General features: G+C 37.1%; 2 protein-coding genes, 1 non-coding gene and 1 pseudogene across 3 annotated transcripts; 2 read left to right on the forward strand and 2 right to left on the reverse strand.

Annotated features, from left to right (window-relative positions):
• Positions 1-237: 237 nt before the first annotated feature.
• Positions 238-344, forward strand: LOC139856697 (small nucleolar RNA R71). Its single transcript, XR_011762161.1, has one exon. It is a non-coding gene; the product is annotated as a small nucleolar RNA R71 (small nucleolar RNA).
• Positions 345-2746: 2402 nt separating this feature from the next.
• LOC139853802 (heat shock 70 kDa protein 3-like) lies at positions 2747-6212 on the forward strand. The gene is made up of 3 exons (XM_071843156.1): positions 2747-3094; positions 3162-3506; positions 6060-6212. The coding sequence occupies exons 1-3, from the start codon at positions 2747-2749 to the stop codon at positions 6210-6212; spliced, it is 846 nt and encodes a 281-aa protein (XP_071699257.1).
• Positions 6213-7917: 1705 nt separating this feature from the next.
• On the reverse strand, positions 7918-8710 carry LOC139853803 (heat shock 70 kDa protein 3-like). The gene is made up of 2 exons (XM_071843157.1): positions 8342-8710; positions 7918-8157 (listed from the first exon to the last, which is right to left on the reverse strand). The coding sequence occupies exons 1-2, from the start codon at positions 8708-8710 to the stop codon at positions 7918-7920; spliced, it is 609 nt and encodes a 202-aa protein (XP_071699258.1).
• Positions 8711-9248: 538 nt separating this feature from the next.
• On the reverse strand, positions 9249-10680 carry LOC139853804 (protein ALP1-like; annotated as a pseudogene).
• Positions 10681-20947: the final 10267 nt, after the last annotated feature.

The following is a 20947-nucleotide window of genomic DNA, read 5'->3' on the forward strand; positions in this document are numbered from 1 at the left end:
TTCAAGCTTGCAAGCGTCACTTGCCCATTATCACTCTCGATTTGTGCTACACTCTTCCTTATCAAATCTCGAGGTGAAGGTGCCCATTCATATGTGTTAAGCGAGATGTATTCTAACAAAATTTTGGCCGCATTTGGTGATTTATGCATAAATACCCCACCGGATAAAGAATCAAGATATTGCTTCGTCAAAGCATTAGTACCCCGGTAAAATGTGTTGATGTACTCATTCTTCGTCAAACCGTGCGGTGGGCAAGCTCTTAACATTTTCTTGAATCGTACCCATGCATCATACAAAGACTCATCACCCCGTTGGGTGAACCCGTTAATCTCCATTCGAAGTCGTTCTACTTTTGATGGTGGAAAGAAGTGATTAATAAACTCATTGGTTAAATCTTGAAAAGTTCTTATGGAATCGGATGGTAAGCTCCTTAACCAAACTTTCGCTTCTCCTTGAAGTGTAAAGGGGAATGCCCTTAACTTAAAAGCATCATCGGTGACATCCTTGTTTTTGTAGATATCACAAAGATCATTAAAATCTTTGATCAACGTGAAAAAGTTACCCTCAATCTTCCAATTATCCGCTTCAATTGGTGGTTTTGTAATAGCCGGTGCTATCATTGTTGGTGCTACTAATCTAGCGTTCCACATCGGCATATCGTTTGGATCATTCAATAACTCTTAATTAACCGGTGGACCTTGGTTGATTGGATTACCCTCTTCATTGAGAATCGATTGACCGTTTGGATCCATATCTTCTAAACAAAATGGCAAAGCTTTGAAATTCTTCCTTAATACCCCTTCTTCTCTACGATTGTAAACCCCGTGCACTTATTTTTCCAGATCGGAGAATGAATGTGTGAACTCTTGATCCTTGTGAGACCTTGTTTTCATACACCAAAGGTACCTATCCTTCAATCACAACACAAACACAAGTGGTTTTCCAAACAAAAATAATATATAAAACGCGAAAAACAACTTTCGTAAGGGTAAACCCCTACGAAAGGATCGAACAATCAAAATTTTAAACCAAATATCTAACTAAGTTAACCGCTCCCCGGCAGTGGCGCCAAGAAAGTATGATGGTGTTGTGCAACGATACATCTTTTACCCTCTAAATTTATATATGATTCAAACACTACAAATAAGCACACACAACTAACGAGCACTTAGAACCCGATTATTATAGCACTTTAATGTAAGTATTCTTATCATTTTCGTCCCAAGAGAGCGGTGTAAGTCGAATATTTTAAACTATCAATTGTCCTAGGGTTTGTTTCATTTGGTGGGGGGGGGGGGGTTTGATTGATATTAATTAACAACTAAAACTTGCACAATTAAACAAACTTAAACTTAACAAGTAAACTAGTAGCAAGTAACACGTAATGAAGTATTAATACTTAAATCAAATTAACTAATAAGTGTTCACATATCTAATCCTCTCTATGCTTGGATTGCCCCGTTTTGCCCAAATTGCTATCGCACTAGTTGTTGAACTATTGGATGTTTAGCATCACTACCAAACCTTAAATCAAATAACACTCCGCGAATTCACATAAACATTGCATTCTAAGATCAAGTTAAACATGATTTGGTTATTGAGATTATGCTTGGGTTGAAATCACTTAAAACCCCCAACTATCGAATCACTTAAGATAATCGGCACTACTTGTTGACTAAAGGCCAATTGAAAACCAACCTAGATCAAGAACACAATCACTTGAAATTTCTAAGCTAGTTGTCTAGATCACTCAAGGTGTTGGAGCACACATTGATTCACTTCTCAAATCACTAAGAGAGCTACTCAATATATGTAATAAAAGTCAAGCCTAAAACAAACTCATAGCAATGGATCTTTAGCTAACACAATAACACATGGTCATGTAATTCATTCAAACAACATTATTCAATTGATTTTGGGGTAAACACTAGCATTAGAGATTCATAGATAAGCAAACACAAGAGATTTAGCCAATCATGGCTAAGATCAAACTAATAATAAGCATAGAAACATAAACAATCATCATCTTAAAGTTATTTCAAGTAATTAATGCCAAGTAAATGAAGAAAAGTAGAGATTACAACCCAAAATGTAAAAGATGAAGATCTAGAGTAAATCTAAGATGAATCTTGAGCTAGCTTCCTTGAATCCACCCTTGAACACCAATGGATGATGAAATTAGGGTTTTGTAGGTGAAATTCGGAGTTGTGGTAGCTTCTCTCTAAAGACACATATGAAAAATAACCTAATCTTGTTCCTTTTATAGTGCTGAAAATCTGGGCTGAAACAGCGTCAGGAGCCTTTTGACTCAGGAGCGGCGCTTTTGGCTTAAATGAAGAGCAGCGCTTTTGATCAGGAACGCCGCTTTTGAAAACATTCAGGGGTGGCGCTTTTGCTTTGGAGCGACGCTTTTGGCTGGATAGGAGCGGCGCTTTTGGCTGTAGGAGCGGCGCTTCTGGCCACTGATGGAAAATGTAGCCAAAACATGCATAAGAACGTCGCTTTTGAGATAGGTGCGGCGCTTTTGCTCTAGGAGCGGCGCTCTTAGTTGAGGAGCGGCGCTTTTGATGCTGAATTCTGCACTTGCCATTTCCTTAGCCACTTTTGATCAACATTTGATCAATTTTACACAAAGTCAAGTCCTTATCCCCCAAATTGCCATTTAGCTCAATAGCACACAAATAGGCTCCAAGATCATCAAAAATGAACAAAGTGAGGGAGATATAGCGAGATAAAATATGTATAAATGGAGCGATATCACAAGGCTATGGTTAATCACTGCGTACAAGAATTCAAAAAAAGACAAAAGAAAGATGTCAGTAAAAATGCAAGAGCGATGGGGAGGTTGAAGGTTGCTTGTGAGAAAGCAAAGAGGGATATGGCCACAACATTTCAGACTTCAATTGAAGTCGATTGCTTGTATGAGGGAACTGGTTTTACAATAAAATTTACAAGGGCAAAGTTTGAGGAGTTAAATGTTGGTTTCTTTAAGAAATGTATTGAGCATGTAGAAAGTTGTTTAAGAGACGGTAATATGCACAAAAATAACGTTGATGACATAGTGCTTGTTGGTGGCTCAACTAGAATTCCCAAGGTACAAGAAATGTTGATGGAGTTTTTTGATTGGAAACCACTTTGTAAAAGCATTAATGTGGATGAAGGCTGAAGCTGTTGCTTTTGGTGCAGCAGTGTTAGATGCAAACTTAACTGGTAACGGCGATAAAAATGTGAAGGATTTAATACTTTTAGACGTGACCCCTCTGTCCCTTGGCATCTCGATCCATGATGATGTACTAGGGGCTTATACAATGAGTGTTTTAATCCCGAGGAACACACCAATACCCACCAAGAAGCAAGATGATTATGTTACAGGCATCGACAATCAGGCAACTATAACGATAAGTGTATATCAGGGTGAGAGCAACAAAATTAAGGACAACATCTTCCTTGATGAATTCACTCTCCATGGCGTGCCACCGGACCGTGCAGGTGAACAAAAGGTACTGGTATGCTTTAAGATGGATGTCAATGGTATTTTGTATGTCTCAGGTGTGTTGAAATCAACTGGTAATTAAAGAAGTATAGCAATTGCCCAGAGTGGAAATATATCCGCGGATGAAATAGAGAAGATGTTGAAGAAGGTTGACCTCTGAAGTGTATTGCAGCCAGAAGATACTAGCATGGTACCGAAACGATTTGGTGGGATAGTGGCGGTGAGAGGCAATGGTAGGTGATGATGTAAAAGAGTGATAAGAGAATCTCAGAGTGTGTATTAGAATATTAGTACAGGCCAACCCAATTGTATAGATGGGCTCGGTCCATTAGAGTAGGTTGGGGTTTAATGTACATTGTGATCTATAAATATCGATCAATGTAATACATAATATCTACGTGGGTTTTCATTATTTTACATATCGATATTTATAGAGTAGAATGTACATATTACAAACCCTAACCTACTCTAATGGACCGAGCTCATCTATACGATTGGGTTGGCCCATCCTAATATTCTAATCGTGTGTCTCTATTCTTCTTCTTCTTCTTCGTTAAGAATTTCTTCCGAACCTATATGTCATACGGCGAAGAATAATAACCATTTGCTAACAAGAAATATGTCTGCTAAAGAATACTAACAATTTTAATGAATACGGAGTAATAATTAATAATGAATTCATTCACTCAACAACATATTATCTTTGTCCCGCAATACCTTTGGGTCAGGGATGTTATCGACTTAATGGGGTTCACCAGCGGCGAAACTTGAACCCGACTATAGAGGATGTAAAACTAGTGGCAAAGGTAAACAATAAAAAAACCTTACTTTTTAGTATACTTTTTTTTAAAAGGCGGACGGGGTGAGCACCCCTTCCGGCATAGCCTAAGTACTCACCCCTTCCGGCATAGCCTAAGTACCACCCATGGGTTATAGTGTAACTCCTAACTCATTGCCAAGTCTAATAACAATAACCATATAAATAAATCAATCAATTACGCTAATTTCTTAACAATTTGTTTCACTATAAACAAAAATTGAATGGTTGCCAGCTTTTGCCAATCCTTCATCAACTCTATCATTGTCGACGCATGAAGTTATAAAGTACACACGCAATCGGAAGAAGTAAACAAAAGATGCAAGGTCAATGGAACGACAATTGTATATTATGAAATTATTGAATATATCCTAGTTGAGAAGTAGTTGTATCTATGGTCCATCATTTGATATTTTGGTATATATGATCCAGGATTATTAGACATATATACAGACGTTATGTGTTGATTTGAAGATAAAATTTAGTAAGACCAGTGCTTCATTGTTATACACCATAATATCCAACTTTAGGATCAGTTGAGTTGATCAGATGTACAATTAGATTTAGCTTCCAGAAAATTCAGTTGGTCATGTAGAGTTTTGCAACGATTTTTAAACATGTTACATTAGTATAAATATATATGGGGTCTGAAAATGTCTAAGATTTTCGCATCAGATCATTCAGACCAAGCCTGTAATACTAGTATGACATTGGATGGACATATAAGAGTGGTCCCAACGGTGGTGTCCTGACCACCGCCCAGACCACCGCCCTCGAGGAAGCCGTTGGCACCACCTAGTCCTGCACTCCGCCCTGGCCTTGCGCCCTTGTTGATTTCTTTCTCTCGTAGAAGCTAGCACGGGAGCAACAGCCAAAAAAGGGTAACATACACTTGTACATTTTGTTCCAATATCTGTACTACACAATAATAATTAATTAATATAGTGAGTTCCAATTTATTTGAGTAAGTATGTCATAGTTGGAAGTGTTTAGTCAAGGTTAGTCCTGTTGAGGAAGTGCTGTTGTGACGCTGATGTAGCAACTACTCCTAGTGAGGAAGCTTGTCATGGGTTGGGAGCACTCTATAAATAGAAAGACAAAGTCCATTCAGGATCTTTATCACACATTTATACATTAACTTAGTAAAACAGATGTTTCACCCACTTCAAAAGTTTATGCAATTTAGCCACTTATTGTTTAACAGCAACATCAAAACTATAATTGTACTTAAAGAATAGTTATGACTTGTGTACATAGATATTTCACCAGCTTCGTAAATTTTATTTAGTCAACAATACATATATAAATCCAAGTTGTGCTAAAAAATTATAATTTAGGTTCGCTTAGGATTTGTTAAAATATATATGCATCTTGGCTAGGGATTCATTGTTTCAGCCTCCTGCAACTTGAGACTTAAATTTCTTTCAGAATATGTATCTGCACTTAGTTAGCACCTTAGTTGAATGCAGTATTAAGTACGAGTAGTTCAGCAGTAATATTGGCACCTCTTAACGGGCACGGACAATGTTTACACTCTCTGGACTCAATTAACTCGTTGTACTAGATACTGCAAATCAGAAAAACTTTCATTTCGATTATGTCAATCCAATACGTTTGAGCTTAGGGTGAAGGTCAACTGCATGCTTTATTGGTTGAGACTAATTACAGTTGGGTTTGTATAGGTAAATTGTGTTTCTATTACCATTTGTAATTGCATTTTTTCTGCGTTGTATTGGTAAAAAATGATAGCCAGCTGCAGCTGATGTAGGCTTATACCTGGCAAAGTGGCAATCAAGACCCATACATCACAAAATGGGTTCATTGGGTCAACCATTTGGGTTCAATGGGTCTCGAGAAAACAAAGGGAATGGGTCTAAAATGGACCCATCTTTAGTCCGTTAATTTATTAGAAGGTCCATCTAGACCCGTTGATACCCGTTCTTAAACCATTTCAATTAAAAAAAATAAAAAACTTTAAAAATTAAAAAAAAAAAAAGAAAAGTTAAAAAATTAATAAGAAAAAATTTAAATTAATTTTTTTTGTTTAAAAAGTAATAAAAATTAATAATAAATTTTAAAAAAATATAATTTTTTTAAAAAAAAATTAAAAAATAATTTTCTTTAAGAAAAAATTTTTAAAGAAAAAATGGGTCTCGACCCGACCCAACCCGTTTGGACCCGGCCCGTACGACCCGTTTGAATTTTGAGACCCGTTTGACCCATACCCGTTTTGACCCAAGCCCCTTCGGACCTCGACCCGTTTGCCAGGCTTACTCATCAATCATATACAAGACATTGAATTCGCCGAGTGTGTCAAAATCCTTTGTTGCCTATCTTTGTTTGTCACTAAAATACACAAGGACTGTAATGACAACATCTGTCACTGTTTTTCAGCTGCCTCTTTCGAATTCTTCAAAATGAATGATATATTTCTGAGTTGAAAACTGCTTGTCTATGCTATTTTGTACAAAAACGACCACCCATCGCCTTATCTGAGTACCCTTTAATTTATTACCTAATTAAAAGAGTACGAGTTTATTTCCCATGCACTTGGCTATCGATGAATCTGCTTGAGTACCCTTTTATTTGAGTATTGTTTTAATTTGTGGTGTCCTACACATATTTATTCATACTCTGTAAAAGATTTTACATAATTAGTTGTCAGTTTCTCGTTTTAGTTTTAGTTTTAGTTTTGCGTTTCAAAATCAGTTTTTTAGTTTCGCGTTTCAGTTTTTAATTTTGCATTTTAGTTTTCAGTTTTCAGTTTTGCGTTTCAGTTTCCAGTTTAGCGTTTCATTTATTAATTTTTAGTTTCGTGTTACAGTTTCAGCTTTCATATTAGCATTTCATTTTCAGTTATTTAGTTTCGCGATTCAGTTATCAGTTTTGAGTTTTAAGTTTCGCATATCAGTTTTAGTTTTCAGTTATGCTCATTGTAAGACTTTTATCTCATATATTAGAAAGTTGGGATGAAAATTTGGTCCCGACCCAACCTGATTGGGTTCTACCCGTTTAGACCCGTTAAAAAGCTGACCCATTTCAGTTCGACCAATTTGGACCCAAACCCGTTTAGTTTCGGCCCAAACCCAACCCGACCCGATTGTCAGGTATGGGTTTTTGGGTGCACCTCTAATCAGTCCAATTTCTTTTGTAAATCATGAATTCGGGTCCAAGGAATCACTGTTTAAATGACACATGGCACATCAGAATACAAATTTGAAAATGATAGAAAGTTATTGAATCTTAGAAGGTTGTACGTGTAAAGGCGGTTAGATGAATTTCTGTATAAAAAGAGTGGCAATCCATGAACTTTGATATGATAATGTCTACCACCTTAATTAGTATCAGCTCATTTAGATGAATGATTATCCTTTCCTAATTGCAATTTCTTTTCATTTTGCTCTGTTATTGGCCATGAAATCAAGTTATTGCTTATATATTTTTCATAAATAAACTTTTAACATATCCACAAATCACTATTAATGGTCTTCTTAGTCCTCACTGTGACAATCATTATGTTGGAGACGAAAAAGATACAAACATAAACAGTACTTGAAAACTGAATAATTATTGATGGTCTCTTTAGTCCTCACCCTGACAATCAACTTCATAGCGCAATCTTTTTCAACATCTTTTCAATGTCATCGCTGGACAAATTCCCACTATGAGCAATTATTATACCTTCTTTATTACCATTAGATTGCAACTCAACCGTGACATTAAGGATGCCATTCGCGTCCATGTTAAAGCAAATATTTGCCTTTTCTTGACCAGCAGGTGCAGGTGGAACACCATGGAGGGGAAATTTATCAAGTAATATGTTGCCTGTTGTTTTGCTGCACTGACCCTGATACACCTTGAACAATATTGATTCTTGATTGTCAAACCTTGTTTTAAAAATAGTTTCCTTCATGGTAGGTATTGGTGTATTTCTCGGGATTACGACCCACATATTTACTTATTTTAGTCTCCAAGCCGAGGGACAGAGGTGTCACATCTAAAAGTATGATATCTTTCACAGTTTTAATTACATTGTCGGTTAAGTTTGCAGCCAAGACTGCTTCATCTGCATTAATATGTTTCCAATCAAATAACTCACGCAGCATATGTTGTACTTTGGGGGTGCGAGTCGACCCACCAACAAGGACTATATCATCAACATCATTCTTTTGCACATTTGCATCTGCCGAACATCTTCGGACTTTCTCAATGCACGTGTTAAAAAAACTAGCATTGAGCTCCTCGAATTTAGCACGGGTGAACCTAGTTGAAAAATCAACTCCATCGTATAGGGAATCAATGTCGATTGATGTTTGAATGTCGATTGATGTTTGAGCCATTGAAGAAAGATCTCTCTTTGCTCTTTCAAAAGCAATTTTTCCTCCCCATTGCCGTTGCATTATTGCTGATATATTTTTTTATGTGTTCTCTTGAATTCTTGTACACAGTAACTAACCATCGCCTTGTCAAAATCCTCTTCACCCAAATGAGTATCACCGCCACCGCTTTAACAAGTATCACTCATTGATCACAAGAAATTGATCTATTAAACCAGAGGCAAATTTGATAAAATTTAGGGTGTTACAAGACACTCTTATCCATGACGGTCCGTCATGGGATCACTGACTGCCACATCAGCGCCACATCAGCACTTTCTTCCCATCACTAACCAACCACTAAATGCTAACATCCATGACATACCCATCACTTGATCTCACCTCTATTTTTTATATTAAACTTTTATAAAACAATTAATATTAATAAAAATAAAAGTTTTATTAATAAAAAAAACATTACAAATTCCTATAATAAAAAAAACATTACAAAGTCATAAAAATAAAAATAAAACATTACAAAGTCCTAAAAATAAAATAAAAACATTACATAGTCCTAAAAATAAAAATAAAATTACAAAGTACTAAAATAAAACATTTCAAACTAGTCATCGTCTTCGTCTTCCTCCTCCTCTCCATAGTCCTCTTCGTCATCCTCTTCGTCGTCCTCTTCATGTTGGTTATTAGTCCCCGAAGGTCCTGCTTCATTTGCCGAAGGTCCTGCTTGTTTGTTAGGTCTAATACGTACATTTGGTGGTAAACTCCAAATGTGTTCGATAAGGTTGTCTTGGAGGAAACGATGAATGGTACAATCTCGTAGTTCTTTGTCCATTCGCAAATGCGTAACGAACCTTTCTCTTATTGATAATGAACGACGAACCGGTTGATAATCCTCCTCTAACCCACAAAAAGCTCGACCATTATCTTCAGTTATCATGTTGTGTAAAATCACGCACGTATACATAATGCACTGTATCTTCTCGATATAGAATTGTCTTGCAGGACTTTTAATGATTGCAAAACGACCTTGAAGAACACCGAAAGCTCGTTCGATATCCTTTCTTGCTGACTCTTGGTGCCTTTTGAATTTTGTTGTTTTTGGTTCAACCGTACTTTTGAACGATTTCACAAGGGTCGCCCAATCAGGATAAATTCCGTCCGCTAAATAATACCCTTTTGTAAAAAAATTCCATTCACCGTATAGTTACACGGTGGAGCTCTATCTTCAAGTAACTCTTTAAATAAATCGGATTGATTTAACACATTGATATCATTATTTGAACCAGCTGGTCCAAAGTAAGCGTGCCAAATCCACAAATCATACGAGGCGACCGCTTCCAACATTATTGTTGGGTGACCATGATCGCCTCGTGTGTATTGACCTTTCCAAGAAACTGGGCAATTTTTCCAAGCCCAATGCATACAATCTAGACTACCGAGCATGCCCGGAAAACCATGTATTTGCTCAAGTTTTGTAATTAAACGTTGAACATCATGAGTATTAGGTTTTTTTAAATATTCGGTTGAATATAAATGTATAACACTTTTGCAATAATTTTCTAAACAACGGTATGATGTTGTTTCACCAATATGCAAATACTCATCAAAAATATCAGGAGCAACACCGTATGCTAATTGTCTTATAGCGGATGTGATTTTTGATAAATAGTAAATCCGAGTAAACCGGTTGTATCCCTTCTTTGATGAAAATATTTAAAGTATGATGGAATAGGTTCATGAGAATAACTGAGTATACCTGCGGATATACGGTTAAACAATCGACGGCTCATTCGAAACCTTCTTCGGAATTTATCTTCGGGGAAGGTTGGTGTGTCGGAAAAGTAATCATTCCACAAGAGTGTAGCCCTTCCAGCCCGATCTCTATGAAAATACCTTCTTGGATTTTTTGGAATAGGTTGTTGATTTTCTTCCTCTTCCTCGGCATCTAAAAAATCAAGAATATCGAGTTGTTGTTGCGGATCGTACGCACTTGTTACTTGTGCGAGGTCTTCTAAATCGTAATCGATATTATTCATTGTTTGGATATTGTTGTATATAGAGTGTAAATGTTGAGTGTGTATTTGTTGTAGAGTTGTGGAGTTGTTGTGTTGTGGAGTTATTGTGTTGTGGTGTATGTATATATATATATATAGGAAATTTAAAAAGAAAATTAAATAGCCGTTTAAATTGAAGTGTATCCGTGATTTAAAATGTCAAAGTGTAGCAATCTGGAAGGCGGTCGATCAAAGGCGGATGTAATATATGGTGTTAGTATCGGCGCCCTTCTAGTACGGGATCAAGGGCGGCCCTAAGGGCGACACCACTACGAGCGCTCTAAGGGTTTAACTATGATGCATGTGGCATTGTCTGATTTTGAAGGGAAATAGTAGTAAGTGTTAAAATTTAGTGTCAAATTTGATGGTAACATTTGAAAGATGTGGTAAAATATGATTATGAAGTGGTTAAAATGGAATAAGATAATAATATAATTATGAGGTGGATCCGTATTATTGGGTGTCATTTCTTCTAATTGTCCGTCACACTTATAACTAGCACCCTTTGATCGTCAAAAGTAACGCCTCATTAGGGGCGTCAAATTCGTCAAAATAAGCCAAATCACCGTCATTATTATTTTTGATACCTTGTAATTTATCGCCTTAATCTTTGAATAAAAGTATATTTTTGTTTTTTCCATAATCTTTGAATAAAAGTATATTTTTGTTTTTTCCATCTTATGTCATACAACTATCATAGTCTCAGTCTAGATTAGCTGATACGAATGTGCACCGCACGTGAAGTTTATATACATTACAAATATTCAACAAATAACAATAAATTAAGATTAAAATATAAATTTAAAAATAGAATCTTAGTAATAACAGTTTTTAAAGTTGTCGTTAAAATGCAAAAAATAATTGTATACAACGATTATAATTAACTTTATGGTGATGGGTATGTAACTGTTTTATGTGTGTAAACAAGAATACTCGTTGAAAAAATCGCAAACAATTAAACTTAACTAGTTGTGGAGCCCTCGCTTCGCGCCGGGGGCTCCGTTTTGAATGCGAGTTAAAAAAAAGTCTTGATCTATTTTGTAAAAAAAAAAAAAAATTCGATATCTAACATTGAAGGGTTGTTCCTTTTGTGAAAGTTGTAAAAAAGAATGTTTTTCGACATCTTTTGGTAGAATTGATGGGTTGTTCCTTTCATGAAAGTTGCTTTTTTTATCGTTGAAAAAAAAAAAAAAGGTAGTTAATTTTTTTATAAAAAAGAAATTTTTTTCGACATCTTTTGCTAACATTGAAAGGTAGGTTCTTTTACGAAAGTTGCTTCTTTTATCGTTGGAGACCAAAAAAAAGGTGAAATGGCGAAAATACCCCTGATTACTATTGATGAATAGTGCTACAGGGTTTTGTCTTTTAGATAGTATAGTAATAGTAATTATTAGACTCAAGTTAAGGGTTAAGATTATTAAAGTTAAATCCGATTAAATTAATCAAAGTAAAGTAAAAAAAAAATGAAATAATAAGTATTAATATTAATATTAAAATATTAATATTAAATATTATCAAATAAAAATATTAAATCCTCTCCAACTTTCCCCAATTCCATACCCATCCCTAATTCAATTCACTCATAACACTCCACTACCCAAAAATCACCTCAACCTAACCGGCCAATCTTCACAAAAAAAGCCACTGTCTTTCTTGGTGGGTTATCAAAGTACACAAACCCACAAATTATCAAAAACAACATGCAAGTTTTTGGGCAAATTCAGGGCATCTCATGGAAACAAGACCGAAATTTTGCTTTCGTGAAGTTTGAAAAGATCAATCAAGCCTCAAAGCTATTTCAAACATGAATGGCAAGATATTAAATGGCAGATAAATTTTTGTTGGGTATGCTAAAAATAACGTGGTTGTTAAAAAAGAAAACATTATTCAATCCGTAGAGTCTACAAATGCTAATATCAATCTTTCAATCAACCATGACACGAACGAATCGATGAATCTTTCAGCTCTCATCATTGACAAGGTTCCCATTAAAACTCTCAAATTGTGTAGGATCGTGTAAATAGGATTAAACGACCTAATCTACTATATCGAGTGTGAAAAATCTCGATATAGGGTTTTATACTCAAAACACACAAATATACTTTGATCTTTAGATATAGAACGACTTTAGGGTGTTAAAGATCGACCTAGATGAATGCTAGATGACCAGAGAATCGGTTTAGACGTTTTAGTGCGGCTAAGATCGTTAACCTAAACAAGGAAACCGAAATTCTCTATATATATACACAGCGTGTGCAACCGTACGGTTGCACCCCTGCAACCGTCCGGTTGCACTGTGTATCCGTACGGTTGCATACTGCATCCGTTCCGTACGGTTGCATTCCAGAGGTGAAGATTAAACGTTTACGCATTCCAACTTGATCGTAATGAACCTGGGGACTACAATGCACCAACAAACTCCCCCTAATACCCAGTTCATTTAACAGATCAATAAAATATGCTTCACCTGCAAAACAAACAAACCAACACGCAGTCTAGCAAACATAACAGTACATAGATAAAATGTTAAGGTTAAGTTATTACAACGATATCGAATAATAAGTTCACAGTTCATAAGTTTCAAACACCAAAGACCGACCTTCAGGCTGCGTACAAAGTTTCAGCCTCCACCTCCTCAACATCATATGGAAACACCAACTCCTCATCATCTGCAAAGAAATTGTTTAGCAACATCCCATAGGGCAGTCCTCTTCCAGTAGCTGCAGGAAGCCCTACCATTCGCTTTGCTACCACATAAGCCAAATTTATAGGAATTTGACTAATCAGACACATCAAGATCAGAACTTCGGTCACCGAGAGTTCAACATCCTCCTCATCTCTAAACATGACATTTTTCTTGATGATCCTCATCATTTGCCTATACTCATCTAGGATATTCTCCTCTCTGATGATAACTGGCTCACGACTAGGCCAATTATAACCTGCTTTACATAATCCTGATACAAACCCAAAAGATGAAAACAGGTTACCAGTGGTTGAACTTCTAGGAGCACAGTTCACGTCTTTGCTCATACTGAAGAATTTGAAGTCTCCAGCTGGTATGTCAAGTTGTTCAGCGAACTCTTCCAAGGTCCAATTGTAGGGATACCCAAACATGTTTAGGTGAACACATTATACTTTTCGCTCATCAAACACGTAGTTGGTGTAGAATCCCTAACCAACTTAGGACAGAAAGTTCTGTCCTGGTGGAGAAACGCACCGGCATGTATACCCCTCCAATATATAGTGAATCTCGGCTGTGATCTAACGTGACATCCAGTGAGGATTGCTCGATCTGCAACTGAATTTCTTTGCTCAGCAATCGCACTTTTCGTTTCACTCTGAGACACTCTTCTTGAAGCCCTGTTTGCCATGAGAGTGAACTGAAACACAATACACTTATCAAGACAATAATCAGATTAGCAATCATATGCTAAAAACCATTTGGTATTCATAACCGTATGGTTCCTCAGAGCAACTGTCCGGTTGCATAGAGTAGCTTACGCGGATGAGAGTTCAACTATGCGATTGCAACCTGCAACCGTACGGATGCATTCATCAAAACAGAGGTGGTTTTTATAACCCATAACTAACGAATACGACTAAGATCATTCAAACATTAGTTTTAAAACCAACCTATATACATGGTGATTAACATTTTAAGGCAAAATACCTGAATCTGTATGCAAATTCACAAGATATACGAACTCCAAACAAACAATTAAAATATGATGAATAAAAGAGTCACAACATTACCTTGATATGAAGCAAAGATCAATACAGCACGTTTAATAATTAAAGACAAGCTCAAAAACCTGCTATGCACTACAGAGATAATGTGAACAATAAGTCAGCACCACAAGATGTAAAGGCAGAGACAACCTCATGTTCACCTTTTTGGATATTTACGCCCATTTTGCAACCATGCGGTTACAGTGGTGTAACCGAACAAAAGTTATGTAACCGTGCGGGTGCAGGTTGTACCCGTGCGGTTGTACATTAAGCTCAAAAATCCTTTAAAATTACATATCCGGGCGGTTACATGTTGTAACCGTGTGGTTGCACAGTTTAACCGTCCGGATGCACACCAAAAATTCAAACAGATTAAAAATTTACATTTAAGTCCCTTCCGTTCTAGCCTTCGATTCACATCATATATAACGATTTGGTCAAACTCTAGTCAACTAATCGTGCTAGAACTCTCTAAATAATCAAACATTTCCAAGATCCCGTTTCAAGTCAAACTAAGTCAAATAACCTAATATCCGACCTATTCAAGTTTTAACGGATCTATCTCACACGCTTACTCCCCCTGGTCCACACATACGGAGTTTATGAAATAACCACCAACTGTCATGCAATCATGTACAATATTAACATGCATACAGAAGAAACTATACAAAATTCTAAAATCTTTTGGCTTTTTCATATTATCATGCATAGAAACATAAATAAATGCAGACCTAAATCATCATGGCAGTATGAAATGCTCAAAACTACCAGCATGGAAAATTATGCAAGCATGAAGATGATGACAATACTAAACATGAATTAATCTACTTAACAAAGAATAGAAACAGCGTCTAAAGAAGCATTAATACATATTTTTGTGAGAAGGTGACTTTGTCAGATTTTTCTTGGGATCAGAACTGAACTATCTTTTGCAGTTTTGACATCGTTAATCCCTTTGAACTGATTAGTTCTGATCCAGTATCTGCATTCTTAGTCTCTAAAAATCAATAAACTTATTCGATTTTCCTTCCGGACTTTTTGATGATCACGTTATCATTTAATTACTTGAACACATTTCTGTGTCTGCTTAAATCTTGGACTCAGTCCTCATTTGAGATCGCACAAATTTATTAGGTTGTCAATTGAGCACGAATCTATTGAAGCTGTCCGCTATCACTTCGATGTACTTTCGATTTAATCGAACAGGAGGCATCTCATGATGTTTCTAGCAACCCTGGCATCCATGAGCTTCTACCTTAAACTCATACCTTTCGCTTCGGAGAGCTTTGCTTATCACAATTTTATTGCATACTCCAAAAGAACTCAAATACCGGTCGCTATAAACCACATGCTTGAACGGAAAGCTTTATTCCGATGGAATGATTTGATATTTGGAGTGATGGAATTCTAAGTCAGCATATCCTCCAGAAGATATCCCCGGCTATCTGGATCAATCAGCAAAAATCCATATCACAGACAATAGAAGCACCATCTTGCCAGATAATAACTCTGAGAATCAATGATTTGAGTTTTCTAGATCTGAATATATGACACTTCTCCCCCTCGGATATAGATAACTTAAATCAATACTGCTCAGCACGTAGTGTATTCATCTTTTTCTTTTGTGATGCATCATCTTTATTGAGATCTTAACATCATATATACATGATCATCCTTTTTTTTTTTTTTTTTTTCTGATGTTGCATTTTCGCTATAGCTGACATAAATATGCTATACATTGATGATGATGCATCATTTCAATTTTATGGTAGATGAATCACACTGCAGATCTAATCCCTGGAGTTGAAGGTAGCTTTCTCAAACCGAAAAATGTATGTGTTACAGAATTTGCACTTCTCAATCCTTCAAACCGAGAGTACCCCCCCCCCCCCTTGAATACCTGAATGACCTACTGAAGCATTTCGGCCCAAGCAATAAAGGTGAATAGAAACAAGTATACATTCTAACAGAGTAAACTCAACTTGTTGACTTACTTGGCAGTCCTTCACTAGAGTACAAATCGTAGTTGGGGAGACCTCAACCATCTGTTGAGTTCCTGAACGATCGTTTCTCAGTACATTCTCAGTGATAGTTAGGTGACTACCCTCAACCGCTTTAGACCCTTCCATTTATTCCTTGTCAAGATTATTTACATGATGTTTGTGTGATCATCTCATTCCAAAATTTGATCATCAAAATTTATCAACATTCATCAACTAATCATGTATTACATATGTTGTGCGTGAAACGATAAACATGCAAGTTCAGTAATACAATCATCTCCCATTTTCACAAAGCACCTACTCATTTTCGCATTTTTCAACTTTTTATGGGTTTTTCAATTTTATATTGTTTTTGAGTTTTCGAGTGTTCCCATTTTCTCAACTAAACTATGAAACAAAACAAATTTTTTTGAGTTTTTCATCTTTAACATGCAGAACATAAACTGATATAGAAATTAACATGCAGGTAGAAGCAATGTTAAGTAACATGCAAAAATGATGCAACATGCAGATGCATATATACAAATGAAACAGATTGGATGGTTACTTCAATAACTCCTTATCGGACACAACATCTGCCCTCTCTCTCACACCTAAAACATTCAGTAAGAATAGGAAACGCGGTCGATCAAAAGCTTTAGTGAACAAATCAACATGTTGGGTCTGTGTACCTATCTAGAGGACATCTATTAATCTCTTTTCATAACAGTCCCTAATGAAATGGTACTTGATCCTTATGTGTTTGGTCTTAGAATGATTAACAGGATTCTTAGTTACAACAATAGCAGCAGTATTATCAACATAGATAGGAGTGTTAGAAATATTCAAACCGTAATCGCGCAGCTGTTGCTGGATCCAGACAACCTGAGATGCACAGCTTGCTGCAGTAATATATTCAGCTTCACACATGGATTGTGCAACACCGGTCTGTTTCTTACACTACCAACGCACAAGTCTGCTACCCAGAAACTGGCAGCCTCCAGAGGTAGATTTGAAATCTATTTTTCATCCTACATAGTCTGAGTTACTGTATGCTGTTAACTCAAATCCATCCTTCCGTGGATACCATAAGCCCAAACTCGGAGTCCCCTTGAGATACCGCATGATCTTCTTTGCAGCGAGCATATGATTCACATTTGGTTGTGCTTGATAACGAGCGCACAAGCATGTTGCGAACATGATATCCGGTCGAGATGTTATAAGGTACATCAAGGAACCAATAATAGCCCTGTAAATAGTCGGGTTGACCTTTGCTCCTGTATTTTCTGGTGTAATCCCGTGATTCACTGATAGAGGATTCTTGGCAACTCGTTCATTCTCCATCTTGAATCGGCTCAAGATGTCAGCTACATACTTCGATTGATGTAGGAAGATGCCTTTTTCCGTTTTATCAACCTGCAACCCTAAAAATAAATTAATGGCCCCTAGTGAACTCATCTTGAATCGTTTCTGCATTACCTCTTCATACTCATCAACCATCTTCTGATCGGTAGACCCAAAGATGATGTCATCCACATAAACATGTACCAGCATGATATCGTCGCCTCTCTCTTTGATAAACAGAGTCTGATCGATGACTCCCCTTCTGAAACCATTTTCTATCATATAGTTTGATTGATCCGCATACCAAGCTCTCGGTACTTGATGAAGACCATATAGCGCTTTCTCCAAGAGATACACCTTTTCTGAATGATGTGGATCAACAAAGCCCGGTGGCTGAGTCACATACACTGTTTCCTGGATATTTCCGTATAAGAACGCACTCTTCACATCCATCTGATAGACCTTGAATCCTTTGAACGAAGCAAAAGACAAAAACATTCGAATTGCCTCCAGTCTTGCAACCGGAGCATACACTTCATCGTAGTCTATTTCTGGAATGTGCTGATACCCTCTGAGAACCAATCGTGCTTTGTTCCAGATCACGATACCTTGATCATCTTTCTTATTCTTCAGAATCCACTTCAAACCATACGGTTTACAGTCTGAAGGAGGAATTACCAAATGCCAAACACCCAAATGATTAAATTGTTGAAGTTCTTCCTGCATAGCTGAAACCCACTCATCATACTGAAATGCATCCTTGACATCCTCAGGCTCGATTTGCGACACAAAGCAACAATGTTCATTTCTGAAGATTCTTCCAGTCTGATTCAATTGAGTATAAAAAGCGGTAACAACATTAGCAGAGGGTGTTGCTCGATCATCTGAAGTAGAAGGTCCACCTGTCTGAGCACCTGAAACACCTGCAGGGTTAACTATAAAGTTATCAAAACGTTTAGGAAGAGATATCGTTCGACTCGACCATCGTGGTCCGTCGATCTCCGTAGATTCATTAGTCATGTTCTGAATGGGTTCCTGATCTGTTGGTTGCTCATCCATCACATCATCAAATACTTCATCAATATCTTCATCCTCCTCTGCAGATTGAAATGTAGCCCCCTCAGGTAGAGGAATCGAATTATCAGAATCTGAATCATCATTAGTCCCTGTCACTGGTGCGCTATCCTCAGCTTCTAAAGGTATATTAGTTTGCACACGCACATCAGACATACGTTCAGCGGAGATACGCATGTTGTACATCATTTGTGCTGCAAGCTCTTCATCCTCAGGGTTATCTACCGGAAGATGGAATGATTCAAACAACTCATCGTAATCAAACTGCCAGGTAAACCCTTTACCAGCTGGAATGGATGCATGTCTTTGTACATCGATTTTAGTACGTTCTTCAACACACCGAGAATCCAAGTTGTATACCCTTTTACACGCATTTCCATAACCCAAGAATCTTACCGTAACAACTTTCGGATTAAACTTCCCACCAGTATCCTGAACCATAATGGTACATAGAGACCCAAACGGTTCAAGATGTTTGATGTTAGGTTTTCTTTTAAACAGCAGCTCGTAACTTGTCTTGCCATGACGTTTCACGACAAGAACTCTATTCATAGTATAGCACGCATTAGAAACTGCTTCACTCCAGAAAGTAACAGGTAGTTCTGAGTCTGCCAACATGGTTCTTGCAGTCTCAATCAAAGTTTTATTCTTTCTTTCAGCAACCCCATTCATCTGCGGTGTGTATGGTAAGCTGAATTGTTGTTGCATTCCTCTTTCATTGCAAAATTCATCCATCTTCTAATTCTTGAATTCCGTCCCGTTGTCCGTTCGGATCCTTCTAACCCTCAGTTTATACAACATTTCCAGTCTCGTGATCAGCACCTTGATTTGTTCAAAAGTATCAGCTTTACTTTTCAGCATCACTACCCATGAGAAACGAGAGTATTCATCGGTAACCACTAAGCAATACGAATGTCCAGTAACACTCTTCTTGTTGATTGGACCAAAGAGATCCATATGAAGAAGTTCTAGAGGAGTATTAATGGAATGATGTTTCTTAACTTTATGCGATTCCTTCGCTTGCTTCCCTTTCTTACACGGCACACACCCATCGGGAATATTAAACCCTTTAACATTAACTCCTTCCACTAAGTTGTTGTAAACTAAGTGATTCATTTTCCTGAAGCTCGGATGACCCATCCGTTTATGCCATAAGATAGACTCCTGCTCAGTAGCCTTGGACACGAAAGCTTGTTGTCCAGTCGCTGCCTTGACATAAGCCTTTGACATATCTAGAATATATAAGTCTTGGCATCTTGGCGTCGTCATAAGAATCATGTTTTCAGGAATTTTATAATCTTTTCTCATGATATAACACTGGTGCTCGTCAAAAAGAACTTTATGCCGTTCATCACACACTTGAGAAACTGACAGCAGGTTATCCGACATTTCCTTAACAAAACTAACTTTATCAAAACTGACTGATGAATTTGAGATCATCCCTTGAGCCGTAATAAATCCTCCTTGATCACCAGCAAAAGAAACCGGTCCACCTTTTTATAGATTTAACATCATGAAGTAGGGACATGTTCCCCGTCATGTGCTTGGACGCCCCACTATCCACAATCCATGTATTTTTGTTTAGACTGTAGGCGACCTGCACAGATGTAGAGAAATAATTAGTTTACGTGAGATACCCATGCCTCGTCAGCAATGGGTTTCCCATTAACAATAGTAATTTTCTCCTCATCCCCGTCACTAACAGCACCTGAGCTGCAATCCCCTTTTAACTCTTCCTTTTTGGTTATCCATTTTTGATTTTTATGCAAAGGTTTCTTGAAATAAACATTATGTTAAACAACCTTTGTCTCATTTGATGAACTGAAAGAAGGTTTAGGAATAACATGCTTATCATACCTCCCAGTGGCAAATCTGTAAGGCATACGATTCCTTGGAGGAGAGTTTGACTTAAATCTGTAAAAACTCTTAGGGGGACTCATCTAAATTCTCCTCCTGGGTGCTACAAACCTTTTGCGACAATCAATTGCCCTGTGACCTCCCATCCCACAATGAAAACATGAAATACAATCATTTCTATAGTAGGAATTAAGCCTAGGGTTGTACTCATGTGGAGATCTAGGTCTTCGATGTCTGGGTGGTGACCTAGTATGTGCTCG

The sequence above is a fragment of the Rutidosis leptorrhynchoides genome, chromosome 6 (genome assembly GCF_046630445.1).
Source record: "Rutidosis leptorrhynchoides isolate AG116_Rl617_1_P2 chromosome 6, CSIRO_AGI_Rlap_v1, whole genome shotgun sequence".
In the NCBI taxonomy this organism is placed as follows: domain Eukaryota; kingdom Viridiplantae; phylum Streptophyta; class Magnoliopsida; order Asterales; family Asteraceae; genus Rutidosis; species Rutidosis leptorrhynchoides.